Source organism: Thamnophis elegans, chromosome 9 (assembly GCF_009769535.1).
Source record: "Thamnophis elegans isolate rThaEle1 chromosome 9, rThaEle1.pri, whole genome shotgun sequence".
Taxonomy (NCBI): Eukaryota; Metazoa; Chordata; class Lepidosauria; order Squamata; family Colubridae; genus Thamnophis; species Thamnophis elegans.
In genome coordinates, this window is record NC_045549.1 from 8,074,510 (window position 1) to 8,098,630 (window position 24,121).

General features: G+C 44.0%; 1 protein-coding gene across 1 annotated transcript in view; it reads left to right on the forward strand.

The window, feature by feature from the left end:
- Positions 1-24,121, forward strand: part of SEPTIN11 (septin 11) — a 116,786-nt gene that overhangs the window by 78,932 nt on the left and 13,733 nt on the right. The window contains exons 5-9 of the mRNA XM_032224549.1: positions 862-1,023; positions 9,719-9,815; positions 11,071-11,239; positions 15,591-15,723; positions 18,130-18,317. Of these exons, the coding sequence (XP_032080440.1) occupies positions 862-1,023; positions 9,719-9,815; positions 11,071-11,239; positions 15,591-15,723; positions 18,130-18,317 (749 nt within the window). The remainder of the gene's footprint in view (positions 1-861; positions 1,024-9,718; positions 9,816-11,070; positions 11,240-15,590; positions 15,724-18,129; positions 18,318-24,121) is intronic.

The window sequence follows — 24,121 nt, forward strand, 5'->3', positions numbered from 1 at the left end:
TGAGGACTCAAATTATTGGGGGCAATACGCTGACTCTGTAAACTGCTTAGAGAGGGCTGTAGAGCTCTGTGAAGTGGTATTGCTGTGGCCCGCCAACAGCCAGCAGAGCTGGCAGCAGATTCGGACAATGAGGAGGTTGGGGAAGAACATGGGCCAGTCCTGGAGTATGGGGAAGACTCTGTGTCGGAGGCAGAGAGGGGGCCAGAGTCGTATGCCAGTTATCAGCTGCCTTCAGAGTTAGACATCAGTGAGGCAGAAGAACAGCTGGAGCCTGTTCCCAGTGTGTGCATGCACAGAGCTGCCAGAAGAAAAGAACAGCTAAAGAACAGAGGTCGACTTGGGAGTAAGGCCACAGGTGGATGATGAATGGCCCCTCCCAGAGGGAATTAAAGAGGAGCAAAAGGGGAGTGGAGTTTGCAGGAGACAATTAGTCCTTTTAATGTTTGTGACTCTCTTGAGACTCCTTACCAAGTTTTGCAGATATCGGCCTGGCAGCTCTCCAAGCCAGATAAGGTCTGTGACCGTAAATTCTCCCTTGAAAGACTTTGGATGTGAATGAACAGAATTCACAGTAAATTAATAAAAGGGGTTTTTGTCGGGACGAGGGGTTTACTTCATGCTCTTGGGAAGCCAAGAGCAATAACCATGGCGATTCGCTTAATGACCAGTATTAAAAAAAATAGTATTCGTCACAGGATGACCTGCTTAATGATTAGCATAACTTACAACCATCATTCGGGACTCAATTACAGTCGTTAATTGAGAACTACCTGTATTTTTTTTTACCTGCTCACCAGAGTAGCTTTTTTCCTCTTCTGCCCTCACCAGGAACTGACGCAACATAATTGTCCTTCCTTGCAGGTGAATATCATCCCGATAATAGCCAAGGCGGACACCATTGCCAAGAACGAGTTGCATAAATTCAAAAGCAAAATCATGAGCGAGTTGGTGAGCAACGGAGTCCAGATTTACCAGTTTCCAACTGACGAGGAAACAGTAGCTGAGATTAACGCCACAATGAGCGTAAGTCTTAACTTTCTTTTCATCTTCCAAATGCGCCTTGGGATAAATGGCTGCATTGTTATGTTTTTATATGCTTCGGAAGCCCATACATCTTGAATTATACACATTCCATCTGTGTGTGTAAACTCGAGGAGCAGAGTGAAAAAATTGGGAATAAGCTTTAAATGTAAAGAAGGCCAAACTAAATGCAACAGCTACAAGAACAGGGATGGGTTTCAACCGGTTCGCGGCGGTCCCCGCGAACCGGTTGGTCGGCGAACCCGGAAGTAAGTAACTTCTGGGAACGGCGAAGGGCCCACCCGCCCGCCCGCGCTCCTTACCAGTCTTTGAAGGCTTCTGTGCTTCCACGCGATTCTCCGCGAGCAGCTGGATGGCACATACAGCACCTGCGCGATTCTCCGCAAGCAACTGGAGCATCGCGCAGGCACTACGATGCATGCGTGAACTGCGCGCGTGCACGAGGACGAACCAGTTGGAACGGGATTAGCAACCCACCACTGTGCAAGAAACAGATTTAGAACTGACTGTGAAGATATCAAAGTGGAGGAGAGCTTTGGCCTTTTAGGGCAGAGTTCCCCAACCTTTCTGGGTTGATTGCCTGGAAAGTGGGGGGGGAGCAGGAGGGGCAGGGGCCTTTACTCGCGCATGGCCGAACGGGGCTGCAGCTGGGGGGGGGGGCAAAAACGAGCAAAACATGGACCGTTTTTCACGAAAATGGGTGTGTTTTTCAGATTATAAGATTTTGAAGAGGCAAATAAAAAAAAAGTTTTTTGCACTTTGCAGGCCTCCCAAAAACGGCCCGTTTTTTGCAAAAACTGGCCCTTTTGGTCAAAAAAGAAGCATGCATAGGGCCAAAAGAGGCCAAAAATGCTATATTCAGTGTATAAGACACACCCAGATTTTCAGCCTCTTTTTTGAGGGAAAAAGATGTGTCTTATACTCCGAAGAATATGGTACTTTCCCAGGCAGATGAGAGCAGGAAAGAAGACCACAAAAATATCAGTTGCAACCATCCCACGGATCGTGGGCTTTGCAAAGTCTCATCCCACCCATATGCCCAGTTCTCAACCCAGCTTCTGAAAATCGACGCGGCTGCCAATGTGCTCAAAATGGAAACCGGGTCAGAATTGAAAAACCGCAGAATGGAAAACAGCACCTGTGGAAGGCTCTCCAGAGATGGAAAGACGCAAATGTCACTTCCTCTGCCTTTCGGGCTCCACTTCAAAATGTATCATGTATCCCGGAAGGGGGAAGAATCCCAAATATATATTTTATGGCTTCCTTGGGTGAGGCTGGAGTTGTCCCTTCTTCTTTGGGCAGAGGTTCAGGTGTTGTTTACTGTAAATTCCCAACCCTCCAGGGTGGTTTTGAGGTTTTGGGTTGAAGCTTAAGAAATGGAGGAAATTAATTGTAAACCAGATTGGGCTTTGAGGTGTGTGGGTGTGTGTGAGAGAGACAGAGACAGACAATGAGAGAGAGACACAGAGAGAGAAAGAGACAGAGACAGACAGATACACAGAGAGAGAGAGACAGAAAGAGAGATACACAAATACAAAGAGACAGAGACAGACACACACACACACACACACAGAAGAGAGACAGAGAGAGAGACAGTCAGAGACAGAGTGACAGATACAGACACAGAGACAGACAGACAGAGATAGAGTGACAGAGAGAGTGAGAGAGACACAGAGAGTGATAGAGGAAGACAGACAGAGATACAGTGACACAGAGAGAGAGAGAGACAGACAGAGAGAGATAGAATGAGAGAGAGAGAGAGAGAGAGACAGATGGAAAGACAGACAGACAGATACACACACAGAGAGAGAAGAGAGACACAGAGAGAGAAGAGAGACAGTGTGAGAGAGAGACAGTCAGAGAGACAGAGTGACAGAGAGACAGACACAGAGATAGAGTGACAGAGAGAGACACAGAGTGACAGGAAGACAGACACAGAGAGACAGACAGAGATACAGTGATAGAGACAGACAGACAGAGAGAGAGAATGAGAGAGACAGACAGACAGAGAGACAGACACAGAGAGAGACAGAGATAGAATGAGAGAGAGAGAGACACAGATAAAGAGAGAGACAGAGAGAGACAGAGACACACAGAGAGAGAATATGAATGAATGAATGTGTGTATATTTTGAAACTTCAGCAAGGAATTAATTGCATGCTTAAAAAAACAAAACAGTGGCTTTGGTCCAGATCTGGCCTTCTGGGTGTTTTCAAAAACCTTGCTAATTAAATTATGTCATCTTGCCAAAGAAGGCCATTATTCTCATAAAGAATAATAGATGCAATGAAACCGTTTTCAGAAAACTGTAATGTAAAGAAAAGTACAACCAAAATGAAACCTCTTTAAAAGGCAGAGTGGTTCCCCAGAGGCAGTTCTATTTCAATATGCAAGCGAACAACATGTTGAAGTTGTGAGTTAAAAAATAGACAGTGGTGGAGGCCTGGTGTGGTGCGGGATGTATCATTGGGGAGGTCCTTCCACGTTTTATTTACTTATTTGTCTCCCGCCTTTATTATTTTTGCAAGCAGCTTATGCAAGTGGAGTCCCACCCAGGCCCCTCCCAAATTATGTGCATTAGTAATCTAAACCCGAAGACTGGCTGTCTCTCTCTTTTCTGTAATGTTATCTTCAGACAGATAAAATATCAAACAATGAATAAATAAAAATGCAATCTGAGCCATGCAAACTTTAACCTTTCCCTCTGACATTTGCAAGAATTCTCCGAAAGGTTTTAAATCTTTGGCATTTTCAGTTATATGACATACAAACTGCAACTATTACTACTACTACTACTACTACTACTACTACTACTACTACTACTACTACTACTACTTCTTCTTCTTCTTCTTCTTCTTCTTCTTCTTCTTCTTCTTCTTCTTCTTCTTCTTCTTCTTCTTCTCTTCCTCCTCCTCCTCCTTCTTCTTGTGCCATATCCGTCATCAGATGTTGGCAATCATGTTGGCAATCCTATTTTTATCAATAGCCACATGGAAAAGGGCTGCTGAGTTTTGTCCCTACCACCCCCTTAAATTTGGAAGCCATGATGTTCTTCTTGTTCTTCCTGTACCCCGTTTGCCTTCAATCTTTTCTTGTGCAACTTATAAGGTCAAAGTTCCCCTGGCACATATGTGCTAGTCGTTCCTGACTCTAGGGGGCGGTACTCATCTCCGTTTCAAAGCTGAAGAGCCAGCACTGTCCGAAGACGTCTCCGTGGTCATGTGGCCGGCATGGCTAAACGCTGAAAGGTCACGGAACGCGGTTCCCTTCCCACCAAAGGTGGTTCCTATTTTTTTATACTTGCATTTTTACATGCTTTCGAACTGCTAGGTTGGCTGAAGCTGGGACAAGTATCGGGAGCTCACTCCGTTACGTGGTGCCTGGGATTCGAACCACCGAACTGCCGACCTTTCTGATCAACAAGCTCAGTGTCCCTTTCTGCAACTTATATCTGCTTACAATTTCTAGTGTTCCTGCTTTTATGGCAGAGCTGTGACTTTTGGCAAATAGTGTGCTTAATATAGAGTATTTATTACTGAGAAGAAGAATAATGCAGGTGTTTTTCCCTTTATCTGTTGCTTCTTCGTTCTATTCCTCCTTCCCTCCCTCCCTCCCTTCCTTTTCTCCTCTCTGTCTTCAAAGCACCTGAAGCAGGACAAGAAGCAACAGGTGGAAATTAATCAAGGAGAGAAGCAACTTAGAAGTAAGGAGACATTTCCTGACAGTTAATCAGTGGAACAATTTTGCCTCCAGAAGTTGTAAATGCTCCAACACTGGAAGTTTTTAAGAAGAGCCTGGACAACTATTTATATGCAACTTCCTCTGATTGCTAATCTGTGAATTCTCCTTTAAATATTGCATTGTCTATCTGGTTTGAGAACCTTGGAAGGCAGACAGTCTCTGCCGCTTTTTATTACATCCTCTTTTCCTTCCTCTTTTAGCAGAGGGCTATAAAATAGGGTGTGGTTTGAGCCAAGCCTTGACTTCCTTCAATTCACCATAACTTGACTTCCTAGCAAATGTCAACACTCACTTGTATTATAGACTGTCAGAGTTTAAATTGAACAAGCGTGTTCCCAAAGCATAGAAGAGCAAGCAATGAGCTCTCTGAACTTATTTAAAAGTGTAATTTTCATCACTATTCCTTTTCGGGGAGGACAGATATCACTTGGGTTATTTTGAAGGAGAGCAGAGGAAGCAGCTTTTTTTTTTTTTTTTGCTGTTTATAAAGTTGAGTCGAAGTTTTCCCATGATAATTTACGACTATGTGAAAGTTTCATGGAATGAAGGATGCATGTTCTGACCGAGGCTTCCCAAGAGCCTGAAGCAAACTCCTTGTCTCAACAAAAAGTCCTTTTGTTAATTGACTGTGAATTCTGCTCATTCACATCCAGCAAAGTCTTTTAAGGGAGGATTTATGGTCACAGACCTTATCTGGCTTGGAGAGCTGCCAGGCTGATATCTGCAAAACTTGGCAAAGAGCCTCAGAGAGTCGCGAACCAATTAAGTGAACTGATTGTCTCCTGCAAACTCCACTCCCCCTTCGCTCCTCTTTTGTTTCCTCTGGGAGGGGCCATTCATCGTCCACCTGTGGCCTTACTCTCAAGTCAACCCCTGTTCTTTAGCTATTCCTTTCATCTGGCAACTCTGTGCATGTGCACTCTGGGAACAGGCTCCAGTTGTTCGTCTGCCTCACTGATGTCTGATTCCGAAGACAGCTGATAACTGTCAGACGGCTCTGGCCCCCTCTCTGCCTCCGACACAGAGTCCTCATCAGAGCCTTCCCCAGACTCCAGGACTGGCCCATGTTCCTCCCCGACCTCCTCACTGTCCAAATCTTCTGCCAGCTCTGTGGCCACAATAGTGCATAACCAAGAGAAGTGACAGAATTCCTTTGGGTCGAGTTATGATTTATGTCATAGATCTTAATTCGGATATTCTTAGAAAAGACGTTATTCTCACTTGAAGCACAGAACAATGCAAAGCATCGTGTCTCACTGCCTTGAGAATCCACTTCTTAAAAATGTCAGCAGTCATTTTAGACAAGCAGAGATAGATTGGAAGCGTTTGATCGTGGCTGGTTGAAAGGAACCTCGGGCTATTTTTCATTCTCATGCTCTGCTCTTCTTTGCTATTTTCCATGCTACGGGGTGGCGTGTGCTGTAATTAACTCTCTCCAGATATCGTTGCGTAATGCAATTAGGGTTGTAATGAACTCCTGGAAAAGAAGATGTTTTGATGCCAAGCCTGCTGTCACTGATACCCACCCTCTTCAACGACTACAGCTGTATTCCAGAGAGGCTTTAAACCCACCCACCCACCCCAAAAAGCCAGCACTGTGTCCCGAATGTTGGCTTTTCCTCCACCCCAGCTCTTTCTTAAAGTTGAACTGTTTTTGGCAGGAGAACACAGGGCCACCATGTTTGCTCTGCGTGGTGGTGCGAAATGTTGAACGGCTTCAAATTCAGAACGCCACGCTTTCAAGTCTAGAGGCCATTCATGAGGTTGCAGAATGCCCCCTTTCATTTCCAAAATAATAATAAACAGCTGCCTCAAAACGTGGGGCTGGTACTTTGAACCTTTAAAAGGAATGTTTTGAAGTAAAAGTGAGATTTTTCTACCGAATAAGAGAGATGAAAAGGCCTTGGAGGAAGAATAGAATAGAATAGAATAGACAGAGGTGGAAGGGACCTTGGAGGTCTTCTAGTCCAACCCCCTGCTCAGGCAGGAGACTCTATATCATTTCAGACAAATTGTTATTCAATATCTTCTTAAAGTGGAGCATTCACAACTTCTGGAGGCAAGTTGTTCCACTGATTAATTGTTCTAGATGTCAGGAAGTTTCTTCTTAGTCCTAAGTTGCTTCTCTCCTTGATTAGTTTCCATCCATTGCTTCTTGCCCTGCCTTCAGTTGCTTTGGAGAATGGTTTTGACTCCCACTTCTTTGTGGCAGCCCCTTCTAGTCCAACCTCCTGCTCAAGCAGGTGAGACCCTATGCCATTTCAGACAAATCGTTGCCTGATCTCTTCTTTAAAACTTCCAGTGATGGCCCAGCTATTAAGATTGTCTGCCCCAGGCAAATAACTTTGGACTGTCCTATACCCACTTTAACCAGGGGTCTGTGTGTGTGTGATGGCTCAGCAGTTAAAGACGCTGAGCTTCTCAGTTGGAAAGCTGACACTGCACAATGGGATGAACCCCCGTTCCTTGCCCCAGCCCCTGCCCACCTGGCAGTTCAAAAGTATGTGAATGTCAGTAGATAAATCGGTGCCACTTTGGTGGGAAGGTAACGTTGTCCCATGTGCTTCGGCGTTTAGTCATGCTGGCCACATGACCACGGAAATATCTTCAGACAATGTTGGCTCCCTTGGCTAAGAAATGGAGATGAGCATGGTCCCCTCTTAATCTCACCTGGATTTAGAGAGTCTCTAAAGGTCCAAAACTAAATTCTGGATGTAGGAGTGGGCAGAAAAGGAGACTGAATCTCGGGGTAATGTTTGGTTGGAAGTGTTTGGTTCTGCAACCCAACAAGACAGACACAAACTTCAGAGGATAATCAGAACTGCAGAAAAAACAATTACTACCAACCTGCCTTCCATTGAGGACCTGTACACTGCATGAGTCAAAAAGAGGGCTGTGAAAATATCTACAGACCCCTCGCATCCTGGACATAAATTGTCTCAACTCCTACCCTCAAAAGGCCCCATAGAGCACTGCACACCAAGACAACTAAGGTTTAAGGTTTTAAGGTTTAAGGTTTTAATGGATTTGTATGCCGCCCAATCCCGAAGGACTCCGGGCGGCTTACATAAAAACAATTTAAAAATATTAAAAGAATTTAAAATACAAGACAAAGCAAATTAAAAACACAACATGCACTCAATTTTAGTGGGGCTGGAGATCAATCAAAGATCAGCCGCCCCAGGCCTGCCGAAACAGCCAGGTCTTAATAGACTTGCGGAAGGCCAAGAGAGTGGGGAGGGTCCGGATCTCAGGGGACTAGACATAAGAACAGTTTTTCCCCACATGCCATCACTCTGCTGAACGATTCCCTCAAACTATCAAAAGTATTCACTAAGGCTGCATTACTATTACTAATAATCTTCTCATTGTTCCTATCACCCATCTACTCCCACTTACGACTGCAGGACTGTAACTTTGTTGCTTGTATCCTTACGATTTATACTGATATTGTTTCCTATTATTTGTGCCTTATGACTATCACTAAGTGTTGTATCTTATGATTCTTGATGAATGTATTCTATTTTATTTTTCTTTATGTACACTGAGAGCATATGCATCAAAGACAAATTCCTTGTGTGTCTAATCACACCTGGCCAATAAAAAATTCTGTTCTATTCCACTCCACTCTACTCTACTATTCTATCATTCTAGTCTATATCTTATTCTACGCTATACTATTTCTATTCTATTCTATTGTTTTATTCTATTCTATTATTCTACTCTACTTTACTATTCTACTCTATTATTCTATTCCATTCCATTACTCCATTCTCCATAGTGAGGGAGGAGGAGAATCCAGATTGGGTTGACCTTGTCCTCTCATTGATTGGATGGAGTCAGATAAGCTCTTTGGGTTACGCCCCTTGGCCACCAGGAAGACCCCAGTTATCGACTCAATCCACTCACTGGAAGGTTCACCATTCTGGATCTCCAGCAAACCACAAAGGATTAAAAGGCAATAATATTTGGACCCGATGAATTTTGCCTTCCTGTACCGCGCACAGCCTCCTCCTGCAAGAACCTGGACTGCCACAAGCCCTCTGGGGCGGCACGCTGCCCTGGCCACTGAGTGAGACCGGAGTCACTCAGTGAGGACCTTTGCCGGGCTACTCTACTATTCTGTTCTACTCTATTATTCTATTCTATTCTATTCCATTCCATTATTCCATTCTACTCTTATTCTATTCTATTGTTCTATTATTCTGTTCTATTGAAACTTGAGAGACCGCCTGCTGCCAATTACCTCCCAAAGACCCGTTAGATCACACAGGGTCGGCCTCCTCCGGGTTCCGTCCACCAGCCAATGCCACCTGGCTACTACCCGGGGGAGGGCCTTCTCTGTGGCAGCTCCGGCCCTTTGGAACGAACTCCCCGCGGAGATTCGGACCCTCACCTCTCTCCAGGCCTTCCGGAAAGCCGTCAAAACCTGGCTGTGCCGGCAGGCCTGGGGTTTATGAGTTCCCCTCCCCTCTCGACTTGTATGGTTGTATGATTCTTGTTTATTTTAATCACGTGTATTGTGTTTTATGTTCCCTTTGTCTCCCTTTGAGTTGTTCGCCGCCCTGAGTCCCTCTCGGAGAAGGGCGGCATACAAATAAACTAAATCTTAAATCTTAATCTTAAATCTATTCTATTCCTGGTGGAGTAGCTTGGCTCTTCAGAACTGAGTTGGATTCCTTCCAGGGACCGGTGGCATCGGTCAAGAGTGGCACAGAACCTGTCACTCCAGCCCCAGGTGATCAGCCCTAGCAATGAGGGCACCGTTCCATAATCACCATGGGGCCCTTGGTGCTCTCTGAACTTGGTTGTTTCCTTGCAAACATTTCATCACCCAACTGGGTAACATTATCCGTGCTGGAAGGGAGTGGGTTTTGCTCTAATTCAGGCTGGCTTTGGGGAATACCTGACCTATCTTATGTCATCCTAATTGCAGGTCCATCTCCCATTTGCCGTGGTTGGCAGCACCGAAGAAGTGAAGATTGGCAATAAAATGGCCAAAGCTAGACAATATCCATGGGGAGTGGTCCAAGGTATGTTGATGGGGACGAAATAAATCTTTATACGTTTTTACCAATGGTTCAATTTTTTTTAAAAAAAAAATCACGATTGGCAGGTGGCAGCTGTGCAAGCAATTTCTTGAATCAGCATGAAAGCAAAACAACAGACGTAAAGGTTGTGACTGAGATCTGGAGAATTGTATCGAATGCACACCAAGAAAATGTGTCCTTTTAGATTTCAGCACATGGGGTTTCTAATGAGATTGCAATTAGATTATTTTGCCTGTATGGCTAATAAAAGTGCTATTAATTAAGATGAATATAAATTTAGCACATTAATCACAGTGGACACAAATATAGTAAATATATTTCTGAATCACAGAGGAGATGGAGCAATCAATCTAGCTCATTATGAATTCTCAGAATATTCTTAAGTCAACTCAATATAAAGCAAAAGGACTTTTGCACCTCCAGATTAGGCCTCCTCCGAGTTCCATCCGCCAGTCAGTGTCGACTGGCGACTACGTGGAGAAGAGCCTTTTCAGTAGTAGCTCCGACCCTTTGGAACGATCTCCCCGTGGAGATTCGTACCCTCACCACCCTCCAGACCTTCCGCACAGCCCTCAAGATCTGGCTATCCCGTCAGGCCTGGGGTTAAAGATTATAATCCGTCCCCTCCCGAATGATGAATGTTGCTTCTATTTTTAATTACGTACTGTTTTATATGTCATTGTGTGTACTCCCTTCCCTATACGTTGTAAGCCGCCCTGAGTCCCCTCACGGAAAAGGGCGGCCTATAAATAAATTTATCTATCTATCTATCTAACTGTTGATTACTAGAATAATGGAAATCAAATAATTTAAGGTCTTGGAAAAATCTTTTGGAGATATCATCCTCATCTATTTTTAATGATCCCATAATCCCTTGTGGGGTAGAGTCTCCGCAATTGAATAGAGCTGAGAGTTTATTGGCCAGATGCCCTTCCTGTTGCCAGTGCGGAGTTTTATTCAGCAGATACTATATTCTCCTTGTGCCCAGAGAGATAAATATCTGACTCTACCTAGGATCGAACTTACAGCCTCCTGATTGTGAGGCGAGAACTCCACCTCTAGGCCACCGCACCACTCATATAATTATGGAGATATAAGGGCAATAAATCCTGGTTTGAATTTTTTTTTAAAAAAAAATGAAAAATAGGTTTTTGTGTTAAGGGGGAAAAAAGGGAAAATTGGGTTTCCGCCATATCCTTGATCTACATTTCCCATGTTTATTATTTTTTTAAAATAGTTGAAAATGAAAACCACTGTGATTTTGTAAAGTTGCGCGAAATGCTCATCAGAGTAAACATGGAAGACCTGAGAGAGCAGACTCACAGCCGACATTACGAGCTCTACCGCCGGTGCAAACTGGAAGAGATGGGATTTAAAGACACAGATCCCGACAGCAAACCATTCAGGTAGGTGAGGAGCAGGCAAGCTTCCAAACAAACTTCCAAAGAAGTTTGGTATGTTGCTGGGAGCAAGTGCAGAAAATCTTCTCCTGTAAGGATTTCAGGGCCAATCCAAGCTAGCAGCTAAGAAAATACAAATCATCCTACACAGTATTTTAGATTTTTGCTTCTTGCAATATCTCCCTGTATACCCAACTGCCCTCATTGGGCTCAGGAGCCATGGTGGTGCAGTGGTTCGAATGCAGTGTTGCAGGCTGACTCTGCCCACTGCCAGAAGTTCAAGTCTCCCTGGCTCGAGGTTGACTCAGCCTTCCATCCTTCCGAGATTGGTAAAATGAGGACTGACTCTGTAAACTGCTAAGAAAGGGACTCTAAACACTGTGGAGCAGGATTGCTTGGGAAGGGAAAGAAGGAAGGGAAAGAAAAAGGCAGGAAGAATATGGGAGGGAAAGAAGGAAGGAGAAAGGGATGAAGAACATGGGAAAGAAGGAAGGAGACAGGAAAGAGAAAGGAAGGAAGAATATTGAAAGGAAGGAAAAGAGAAACGCAGGAAGAATATGGGAGGGAAGGAAGTAAGGAGAAAGGTATGAAGAATATGGGAGGGAAGGAAGGAAGGAATTATGGCTGTTAAAAATGAATATTCATTTAAAATATAGTCTACCATCCACTTGAACAAGATACTTTATTGGTTTGCTCTATCAAAACAAAACCTGGGTAATTTTGCCAAGTGACAGATGATTCTGCATTCCCTTTCACCACCCCCTTTGTCTTGTTTTCTTTCTCCTTAACCATGCGGTGAAGCAATTCCTCATTACAGCTTGCCAAGTCCTATTTAATGGATCTGGTCTGGAGCCAAACCCTGGTTCCTGTTTCCCTGCCACTGTATCAGCCCATGTTTAATCAGATTCTTATGAGCATATTTCCCCCCCCCCAACAGTTCCCACACAATAAACTATGTAATGTTGTTTAATTGGACAAAGGAATATCTATGCCATTCCCTTGGATTCAATGGCTGACATACAGCACCAGATACAATGGCATGATTCCAATTAGATGTACATGCACAGTGTTTCGTATTTCTCCAATCATTCAGATAATTGGGTATCTTCAGATACCAATTCCTTCTTCCCTTAAATTGGCTGTGTCTATGTGGCTAAGATGCTGAGCTTGTTGATCAGAAATGTCGGCAGTTCGAATCCCTAGAGCTGCGTAACGGAGTGAGCTCCCGTTACGTGTCCCAGCTTCTGCCAACCTAGCAGTTCGAAAGCACGTAAAAAACGCAAGTAGAAAAATAGGGACCACCTTTGGTGGGAAGATAACAGCGTTCCGTGCGCCTTTGGTGTTTAGTCATGCCGGCCACATGGCCACGGAGACGTCTTTGGACAGTGCTGGCTCTTCGGCTTTGAAACGGAGATGAGCACCGCCCTCTAGAGACAGGAACGACTAGCGCATATGTGCGAGAGGAACCTTTACCATTATGCGCTGTGCAAAATGATAACAGGTTCACTGAAATGAAAGTGGGTATTTAAGGGAACCAATCAAGATTTATAATCCAGGACTGGAATTCAAATTACTCCAATTAAAATGGGGAGCAGCTCTTTTAACAGCTATTGTACTTATTTAGGAGAATAAGCCCATAAATTAGACTCGTTACGCAAATGGCAACTGGGTAAGGTGAAGATAAAAGATAGAAATTCACACGTATTAATTTTATTTAATTTTGACATAATATACATGAGTTCATCCACCTCCCTTCCTCTACACCAGGTTTTTAAGGAATCGCCCAATGCTGTTTTTATTTGAATTAAAAACAAGTTGATTTCGGTCGCGGTTTGTCTGGGAGGGAAAAAACAGCTTTTTCATGCCAAGAGTTAAATTTGGCTTCTAAATGGCATGTTGAGAGATGCCTTCCAGTTAAGAGAACAAGGCCAGGACAAAACTTTATTTATTTATTCGTATATTAACTAGTTTATTATTTTTCCCTTCCTGCCACATTAACAATCACTGCAATCTTTGGAGGAATTTGTGAAGGCCCCAAATGCAGATTGTAGGTTTACTGAAATAAATCTAGGTAATAAATTAGGCATTTAAGTTCTCTGTGCTGCTAATCTAGTATTACATAAGCTAGTTTGGTATAGTAGTTAAGACACCAGGCTGGAAACTAGGATATGGTGAGTTCTAATCCTGCTTTAGGCATGAAAGCCAGCTGGGTGACTTTGGGCCAATCACCAGGAGGACAGTGAGTTCTAGTCCCGCCTTAGGCATGAAACCCAGCTGGGTGAATTTGGGCCAATCACCAGGAGACAGTGAGTTCTAGTCCCACCTTAGGCATGAAACCCAGCTGGGTAAATTTGAGCCAATCACTAGAAGGACAGTGAGTTCTAGTCCCGCCTTAGGCATGAAACCCAGCTGGGTGACTTTGGGCCAATCACCAGAAGACAGTGAGTTCTAGTCCCACCTTAGGCATGAAACTCAGCTGGGTGAATTTGGGCCAATCACCAGAAGACAGTGAGTTCTAGTCCCGCCTTAGGCATGAAACCCAGCTGGGTAAATTTGAGCCAATCACTAGAAGGACAGTGAGTTCTAGTCCCGCCTTAGGTATGAAACCCAGCTGGGTGAATTTGGGCCAATCACCAGAAGACAGTGAGTTCTAGTCCCGCCTTAGGCATGAAACCCAGCTGGGTGAATTTGGGCCAATCACCAGGAGACAGTGAGTTCTAGTCCCGCCTTAGGCATGAAACCCAGCTGGGTGAATTTGGGCCAATCACCAGGAGACTGTGAGATCTAGTCCCGCCTTAGGCATGAAACCCAACTGGCTGAGTTAGGACCAGTCCCTCTCTCTCAGCCCAACCCACCTCACAGGGTTGTTGTTGTTGTGTTTGTGTTTGTGTGTGTATGTGTGTGTGTGTGTGTGTGTGTATGTATGTGTATATATATATATATATATATATATATATATATATATATATATATATATATAAATATTGACTATAAGTAGAGTTCAGCTTATGACCGGTTGCTTAGCAACTATTTGTAGTCCTGAGAGACCCTACTTGGGGGCAGGAGTACTTTTGATCTGAATTTGAAGTTCCAGTGGTCAGTGCCCTTCCCGCCATGGCCACACATTGGGTGCTCAACTGCCTAGAGTGAATCATTGGTTAAGTGGGATTCAGCCGGTTCGCACCGGTTCAGGCAAAATTGGGCACTGATTTTGAATCTGTTTCGCCGCACTGATTTGTTGTCTCTGGAGCCTTGGGAGGGGGAAAAACGGGCCTACCGGAAGTCCGAAAATGGGCCTGTTTCCAGATTCCGGGGCCTGGGGGAGGCCATTTCCGCCCTCCTGGAGGCTCAAAGAAAGGAGCCTGGGGAGGGGGAAAATGCCCCCCACTTGCTGTGGTGCAGGAGGCCGTGTAGGCCACTCCCACCATGGCCACGCCCACCCAGCAACTGGGCAGAGAACCCGTTGCTAACATTTTTCAATCCCATCCCTGGTTAATAACTGCAAAGTTCATTTAACAACCACAACAGCCCCTGTACGACCACCATGTTTCCTCAATAACTGCTGCAAAAAAACACTATAAAATAGGGTGGGTCATGTCTTAACTACTACACCAAACTAGCTTATGTAATACTAGATTAGCAGCACAAAGAACTTAAATGACCCACCCTATTTTATAGTGACCTACTTTTACAACCATCATTAGTTACGGCCTTGATGGGCAGGCTGCATTATCGTTGTAGCTTGAAGACTGCCTATACTTCCATTCCCCCCGTGACCCGTCAAAACCGCGCTCGACTAAACTGCGCCCGATTAAACCGTGTCGCTGGCGTCATCAATAGGGCGACAACAGCCAGTGCGGAGAAAGAAGGGCGCTTTAAATAGCGCTTTGAAAGCAAGCCGATTCAAGTTAAGGTAAGGGTTAGGTTTAGGGTTAGGTTAAGGGTTAGGGTTAGGTTTAGGGTTAGGTTAAGGGTTAGGGTTAGGTTTAGGATTAGATTTACGGGGGTTAGGTTTAGGGGTTAATTTTAGGTTTAGGGTTTACAGCGTGCTTCTGTCTCTGCGCTGTTGTTGCCCTGTTGGACGTCAGCGACGCGGTTTAGTCGGGCGCAGTTTAGTCGAGCGCGGTTTTGTGGTGGAACCCATTCCCCCTCCCCCCCTATGACTATCTTGGAGAACAAAAAACTGGCTGTGTTCCTCTTTTTTTCATAGGAATTTTATTTATTTATAATTTTATCACTTTAGAGTCTTTCATAAGAATCCCTTCCTGGTGTTAAAGGTTGTCTCTTTTTTTTTTTTACTTCTTCCTTACTTCCTTCCCTCTTCCTTTTCAACGCTTCCAATCGTGTTGGAAACAAGCCTGCAAGAAACCTACGAAGCCAAGAGAAATGAATTTCTGGGTGAACTACAGAAGAAAGAAGAGGAAATGAGGCAGATGTTTGTCATGAGAGTGAAGGAGAAGGAAGCAGAGCTGAAGGAAGCAGAAAAAGATGTAAGCAGAACCCAGCGTGTTAGAAAGGAAAAAAGGGAATGAAGGCCCGATTTTAGGTGGCTGTTGGGCCGCAACCAACTGGCCTTCAGTACCTTTTTTTGCTCTCCCACACAGGTGGAGAAAGAAAAAACCCTACTGTTGAAATTTTTCCTAAAACAGATAGATCCAAAGAGAAGAGCATAAGTGATTTGAAAGCATAAGCTGTTGTGGTTGTGACCTGCGTTTCAACGTTTACATTTTTTGTGCCTTTTGGATAAACCAGTACGCAGAACAGCAACTCTTGGTGGTACATCTCTTTTCTCCCAAAAAGTGGAGAAAGGTCTGGCATGAGACAGAGTAAAGTGAAGATAATGCTTTATTGATCAGGCAAACCTGGATCAAATCTATTTATAGTTCTTCAATTACATGGTGCTCAAAACATTATGTATTCTGACCTTGAAGAGGGCAACAGAATATTTACCTTATATTCTAGAATATGAGGATAGACCTGGAAGGAACCTTGGGGGTCTTCTAGTCCAACCCCTCTGCTCAACGAGGAAAACCTACACAATCTCAACTGTCCAGACTCTTCTTGAAAACATCCAGTGATGGAGTAGCCATGATTTCTGGAGGCAAGCTGTTCCACTGGTTAATTGTTTTATATATAACCTCTAAACCAGGTTAATACAACTGCCTAATATGTAAGCAGCCCAAGTTCAAATCCCAAGGATAAGCGCACACACACACACACACACACACACACACACACAGACGAATATGACACAGTGGCTCAGTTGCTAAAATGCTGAGCTTGTTCGAATCCCTAGTGCTGTGTAACGGAGTGAGCTCCCATTACTTGTTCCAGCTTCTGCCAACCTAGCAGTTAGAAAGCCTGTAAAAATACAAGTAGAAAAATAGGGACCATCTTTGGTGGGAAGGTAACAACCTTCCATGCGCCTTTGGCGTTGAGTCATGCCGGCCACATGACCACGGAGACGTCTTCGGACAGCACTGGCTCTTCGGCTTTGAAACGGAGGTGAGCAACAGCCCCTAGAGTCAGGAACAGCTAGCACATATGTGTGAGGGGAACCTTTACTTTCATATAAGTCCAAGAGCTATTGCTATTGCTAGTCCTTGACTTACAATCGTTTGTGACCATTCAGTTACAAGGGCACTGAAAAAGTGACTTACACTCATTTTTCACACTTACGATTGTTGCAGTATCCCTGAGGTCACATGATTGAAATTGAAATGCTTGGCTACTGACTTATATTTATGAGAGTTGCAGGAACTGGGTATGTCTAGTTTAATGAAAAGAAGGACCAGGGGAGACATGATAGCAGAGTTGCAATATCTCAGGGGCTGCCCCAAAGAAGAGGGAGTCAAACTATTCTCCAAGGCTCCTTAGGGCAGGACAAGAAGCAATGGGTGAAAACTAATCAAGGAGAGAAGCAAGTTAGGACTATGGAGAAATTTCCTGACAGTGAGAACAATTAACCAGTGGAACAACTTGCCTCCAGAAGTTGTGAATGCTCCAACACTGGAAGTTTTTAAGATGTTGGACAGCCATTTGTCTGAAGTGGTGTAGGGCTTCCTGCCTAAGCTGCGGGTTGGACTAGAAGATCTCCCAAGGTCCCTTCCAACTCTATTCTATTCAGTTGTAGTGCCCCAGGGTCATGCAATCCTCTTTTACGACCTTCTGACCAGCAGTCAATCGGGAAACCAGATCCACTTAACTATTACTATTATAGTATTACTATTATACTATAATTATTATTAAGTTAATTAACAGCTGCAGAGATTAATTCAACAACTATGGCAAGAAAGGTTGTAAAATGGGCAAAGCTCACTTAACAACCTCCTCGCTTAGCCACATAAATTTTGCGGTCAGTTGTGGTCACAAGTCAAAGACCACCTGTATATGTTGACCGAGGTCCTAAATTTCCCGGTACAAGCCCTTTATGGCCCCTGCTCTCCCCTACTCCCAATTGTCCCGTCCTTATTTTTGGTTCCACCGCAAAAACCGCGTTCGACTAAAGGGCGCTCGACGAAACCGCGTAGCTGACGTTATCACAGTGTGACAACAGTGCGGAGAAAAAAGCACGCTGTGAACGCTAAACCTAAAATTAACACCTAAACCTAAACCTAACCCCACTAAACCTAATCCTAAACCTAACCCTAAACGTAACCCTTAACCTAACCCTAAATCTAACCCTTACCTTAACTTGAATCGGCTTGCTTTCAAAGCGCTATTTAAAGCGCCCTTCTTTCTCCACGCTCGCTGTTGTCGCCCTGTTGATGACGTCAGCGACGCGGTTTAATCGGGCACGCTTTAGTCGAGTGCGGTTTTGTCGTGCCACGCTTATCTTTTTCCTTTCCCCGGTGACTGTCCTGTCTTTCTCTCTTCTGCCCTTTCCCTCGGAGCAGCTTCACGAGAAGTTTGACCATCTAAAGCGGACTCACCAAGAGGAGAAGAAGAAGGTAGAAGACAAGAAGAAGGAGCTGGAGGAGGAGCTGAACAACTTCCAGAAAAAGAAAGCCGCGGCCCAGCTATTACAATCACAGGGTCAACAGGCCAGCTCTCAGCCCACCAAGAAGGACAAGGACAAGAAAAAGTAAGCCTTTGTCCGAGGTTGAGATCTATGGGCTTATGTTCCAGTGTGCTATCCTCTGTTTGCATGTCTGTATTGGCTTCTTCCCATTATCAGACTGGAAACTGGGCTCCCCCACTGCTAAACCCAGACTGAATATGATTATTATTTTTTTTGAAACACTATTTTTCCAAAAGAAAAAAGGGATGGGGATGGGAGGGCGCAAGGCTTCGGCTTTATTATTTTTTTTTTTTACATGCCTGAAATATTTTTGGACTTACTTTTTTCCCCCCCCCAACGAGATGGGGAAGCAGAGACCAAAAAGCCATGCCACGAAATTGGCTTCATGTACTGTACTCACGGATTTTGAATAACTGACGCGACACCACCACCCCCCAGGAGCTGATAAATTCTCACTGTCTTCTCGGGTAAAGTTCTTAAAAGCGTTTTGCTTAATCGGGTAGAATCCAAAGCAGGAGAAGTTGGTGTAGGTGTGGACGTCATCTTGGGTGTGGTAACTTAGGGTGGAAGGGTTTGATTTTGGACCGTGGGAAGAATGAGAATTACCCAGGTTTACTTTTACCAAGTTGAGGAAGTGAAAATTAATAGCTGGAGAGCGGGGCCGGGGCGGGGGGGGGGGGGGAGGGAAGGACGGAAGGTGTGAACCTGTGGTCCAATCTCTTAATTTTACCTAATTATGTATTTTCTTGTGCCAAAGATCTGAAAGAGCAAGGAACACTATTTGTAATATCTCTTAGCTACATTCTGAACTCTCCATAGGGCAGTGTTTCTCAACCTTGACGACTTTAAGTCCTGTGGACTTCAACTCCCAGAATCCCCCAGCCAGCGCTGGGGAATTCTGGGAGTTGAAATCCACAGGACTTAAAGTCGCCAAGGTTGAGAAACACTGCCGTAGGGTGTTAATTAAATAACGAAGCACAACATTAACAAACAGCACAACGTTAATCCTATTACATGGGCTCCCATTGCACAGTGATTTTTTTCGGGGGGGGGGGGTTAATTTGAGGCCTTGGTGATGTGAGAGGGATCCAAGAATTGGCTGTGGAGGTGGAACTGAATTTGGCAAGCAGAATCAAGAGTGCCATACGTAAAACATGGGTGGATCTTGTAAAAATTGGCTGTACAAGGTTCATTATGCCTTTCTCTTGAATATAAGCGTCTGTGAAGCACTGATGCGAGGTTACCGTATTTTTCGGAGTATAAGATGCACCCTTTTCCCTAAAAAAAGAGGCTGGAAATCTGGGTGCATCTTATACACCGAATACAGCACTTTTTTGACTCCTGAACCCCCCCCCTTCACCAAAATGGCTGGGCAGAGCGTTTAGGAGGCTTTCAGAGAGCTCCTGGGGGCTGGTGTGGGCAGAAATGAGCGAAAAATGGGCCATTTTTTGCTCAATTTTGCCCCCCCCCCAGTCCCCAGAAGCACTTTATAAGGTTCCTGGTGCCCTTTTTTTGACAAAAGACTTTTTTTGCTCATCCCCCCCCTCCCAGAACACTCTACAAGCCTCCTAAGGGCTATTCATGCCCTTAAAAAAAAAACAGGGCCCATTTTCATGAAAAACGGGCTGTTTTGGGGAGGTTTGCAGAGTGCAAAAACTTTTTTTTTAAATTTGCCTCTTCAAAATCTTTGTCCGTCTTATACTCCGAAAAATACGGTAGTTTCAAAGGAGGATGGAGTCAAGCATCACTTACCTGGCTTTGCCCAGGTAACAGGACACTCCTCCTGCATTTTCAGTGCTTTGTCTCCTTTTGGTGGGCAGATGAGCTTCATTTAGAGTCTTCATACAGCTTTCTCCACATTCTAGATCAGGTGTGTCAAACTCAGTTTCATTGAGGGCCACATCAAGGTTGTGTTTGACCTTGGCGGAGTGGTCGTGGCCAGTTCAATATTCATATTGGGGGCACATGTGATGGCCCTAGCTCTTTGCCAGAGAAAACGGGCTCCCGAGCTCCGTTTTCGGCTGCGACGGCCTCCTGCAACTCTCTGCCCGCGAAAACGGAGCTCGGGAGGGCCACCCTGACCTCCTTTTTAGGTTGCAACGGTTTCCTGAAGCCACCCACAGTCTTCCTGAGCTGTCTTTTCACTGGCAGAGGCACCGCGGGCCAGTCCTTCACTGTCTCCAGGCCCCGCAGGCCAAATCTAAGCACCCCGCGGGCCAGATCCGGTCCCCGGGCCTTGAGTTTGACACCCCTGTTCTAGATCAATGTTTCTCAACCATGGCAACTTGAAGATGTCTGGACTTCAACTCCCAGAATTCCTCCGCCAGCATGCTGGCTAGGGAATTTGGGGAGCTGAACTCCACTCCTCTTTCACTTTGCCAAGATTGAAAAGCGCCGATCTAGCTGTCCATATGGATCAACTCTCAGAATCCTTCGCCATGAACATATTGTCTAGGAAATGCTGAGAATTGATGTCCAGGCATAATAATCTATGGAGGCTGGTTTTGAAGGACCAGGAGCATTCAGTGATGTATAAAAAGCACCAATAAATACATACAGATATTTATAAAATGTGGCTCTTGAGCGTGACTTGAAGGAGCAATCGAATGTTCTTGAGATGTCATCTGAAAGAAGATATCTCCTTTACCGCAAGTGGCTTGTCTGAGTTGAGAAGGCATGGTTAGTTAACAACCCATAGCTGAGTTTGCCCAACCAGGGTTGACATTCTTCGCCAATGTTGTGGGGGTCCATGGGTGCCTGCAGAATGGTAACGAAAGTCAAAATGGCAAGCATAACATTGCAAGCAAAGCTCCAGCTTTTTTTTGTAGCTTTTCACCTGAAAAGCAGACACGGGGCATTGAACATTTGTAGTTGTGGCTGCCATCTTGATTTTATGTCCCTGTGGACATTCCTCCTAGTTAGCCATAAGAAGCAGCAGTGGGGGTGATAAAATATTTTGGATCAGGAGACTGTTAGCTGCCTAGTTTCCCCACTTAGTCAACCAAAATGCATTTTCGTATCCATTCCATTCTTTTTCTCCTAGGAGTCCCAAACATGGATTACGTTTTCTTCCTAGAATGTAAATTAGGTGCTATCTTAATGTCTAGAAATTTTCCTAGGACAATTATAAATGTTTGTGACTAGATAACATTTTTTTTTTTTAAAAAAAAGATGTATAATACTTCTTTGTTATGGATATAAAGGGCGTCGGAATTGTTTTGCCAAATAAGTTTTGGAAGTACAAAAGACAGCTTGCTAATTTGTGACATTTCTATAAAATGCAAATGACTTCCAAGGTAATGTAATCCTTCCTCCATTTGTTGATTTAGATTCCCTGGAAGCTTATTCTCCAAAAAAGTGTATGGTATTTAACAAGACATGATGCTTTGTTTTTTTGCCACGGCGGAACCGTGCTCTGCCACTAGGAGTCTTTCAAAATTGGAAACTGTACAAGGAGCAAAACGAAATGTGTATTGATAGCAACTGTGATTCAGCTCTGCTTTCCTAAGGAGCAGCCATGAATGTGTAGACGTGAATGTTAAACCATTTTTTAAATGAAGGATTCTATTTTTGATAACGGCTGCATGCCAATGGCCGTGTGTAAACGTACACCCTCGAGCAGTGTGCAAGAACGGGTGTGAAGTTCGACCTTTGTTAGATTTATGATTGTGTTCAAATGAAGGATTCTTTGATGGCACTGTTTCACAAAAGAAGAAGCTGTGCATGTGTGTGTATGTATGTGCACACACCGCGGTGTGTGCAAAAAAAAAACACCTTTGGAATTGCCACACCGTTGGTATGGGCCGAATGGGGCTGGAAACACCTCCAGCGAGGTTCAGAATAATCGATATAAACATTATCTCTGATTCGCATCGATTATGTTTTTTTGGTTGATGTATTTATGGGGAAACCCCAGGTTCAGTCCTATTTGCAAATAAAGAATTTAACGCAGGAGATCGTTTCAGCCTGAAAATCATTGCCACCAACCTTTGGATTGAAAATTGGAGGATTTGCTCCCCCTGGATATTGTTTTCTAGGATTTGTGGAGTCATGGCACTTCTTCACTAAAACGTCAGCATGACGTTTGACTCCTTGTGGCTTCATACTTGCATTCTTGGTAATATTATGAAAGTGGTTTCCACTACCTTCTTGTAACACATTGTTTTGACTTCTCATTCTATCCAACTTCCCTGAAATTCTATGACAGTCACTCATCTAAGGAGAAGTTCGTCTGAAGTTTATAAGGGACAAATATTCTGTAAGCTGAAAGCCACCTCCCTACAATTAATTACATCTCATCTTCCAGAGCTGAAAACAGCCAGTGAAATATTTCTGCGGTTCCTTCATAACTAGATAGATAGATAGATAGATAGATAGATAGATAGATAGATAGATAGATAGATAGATAGATAGATAGATAGATAGATAGATGATAGATAGATAGAGAGAGAGATAGATAGAGATAGATAGATAGATGATAGATAGATAGATAGATAGATAGATAGATAGATAGATAGATAGATAGATAGATAGATAGATAGATAGATAGATAGATAGATAGATAGATAGATAGATAGATAGATAGATAGATAGATAGGGCATACTATCACAAAATCTCCAGAAGTGTAAAGCCTACAAACCTGGATTTTTCAAAATGACCATCAGATCATTAGTATTTCTTATACAGTAATTAACACGTTCTGATGCTAGTGAATTCTACTCCCCCTCCCCACTTGAAAAGAACTCTGTTCCAACTGCCAGTTGCCTCACATTCCATTACCTCAGTTCCAACTGGCAGATGAGCCACTCCTTCACTCAGGAGCAGTCGAGGGCTCCTTACATTACTAAACTTCGGTACCTCAGCAAAATGACAATGCCTTTCACCTATGGAACTGCTCCCAGGCTCAAGGTGGCGGGAGCGATATTCCCTCATGTGTTTCAATCCCCGACCACCACTGAGCCAAAGGATTGTGAACAGAATTTCTCCTGCATAGTTTTGTCGCAAAGCACGGGTATCCAGCTAGTTAGATGTCAAAGCAAACACTTTCTTTTCTTGTAATTTTCCACATCTCACTAGCTGACACAGTCTTGGTGATCCTGGAAGTTTGAAGCCCATTTACAAATGTGACACTCCACAACAGTTGTCTTTTCAAAGAGCACCATCTCTTTTTCGAAAGAAAAATAATTTGCTTTGATCCGAGTCTTCGAACTGCATGACTGTTTCCTTGTTTGACTGCGCGCTGAAAACACATCCTTGTTTGATGTCATTGTGAAGGACTCTTCCGGGGGCTCAGTCCAGTTTGCAAATAAAACTAATAATGTTTTGAGCTTGAAACTTTTTCAACTGAGCCCTTTTTCATTGTCGTAGATCATGGAAGAGGATTCTCTCTGGGGAACGCAAACCCTTCTTAAAGCACCTCGCGAGAACATTTATATGAATTAATTATGTGTTCACTCATGACCCCTCTTCTTGTGGGATCTAGTTCTTCAAACAATTTGGTTCTTTCTACCGAGAAAAGTGTTTGGAAACCTGGGTTGGGAAAGACAAGGAAATAATTCTGACACTTCCAGGGTCAGTCCTGTACTGCAACTAGGAGCAAATAATTGAATTATTACCCCATTGTAAGATTTTTTTCCCCCCTGCAACAATAAGAGGTATGATTTTTTAAAAACAAAATGGAAGTCCTTTAAACTTTTTGCAAGTCCATAAAACCCAAATTGCAGGTACAATTTCTTTTGTATTCATGGAGTTCCCCCATGTGGTCGTAATCTCGCATTGCAGTTTACAAATGGAGAGAGCAGTTCACACATACAAATCAATTTGTGTTGGCCATATTCAACAGACTTAAATTTATTTATGTGCTGAC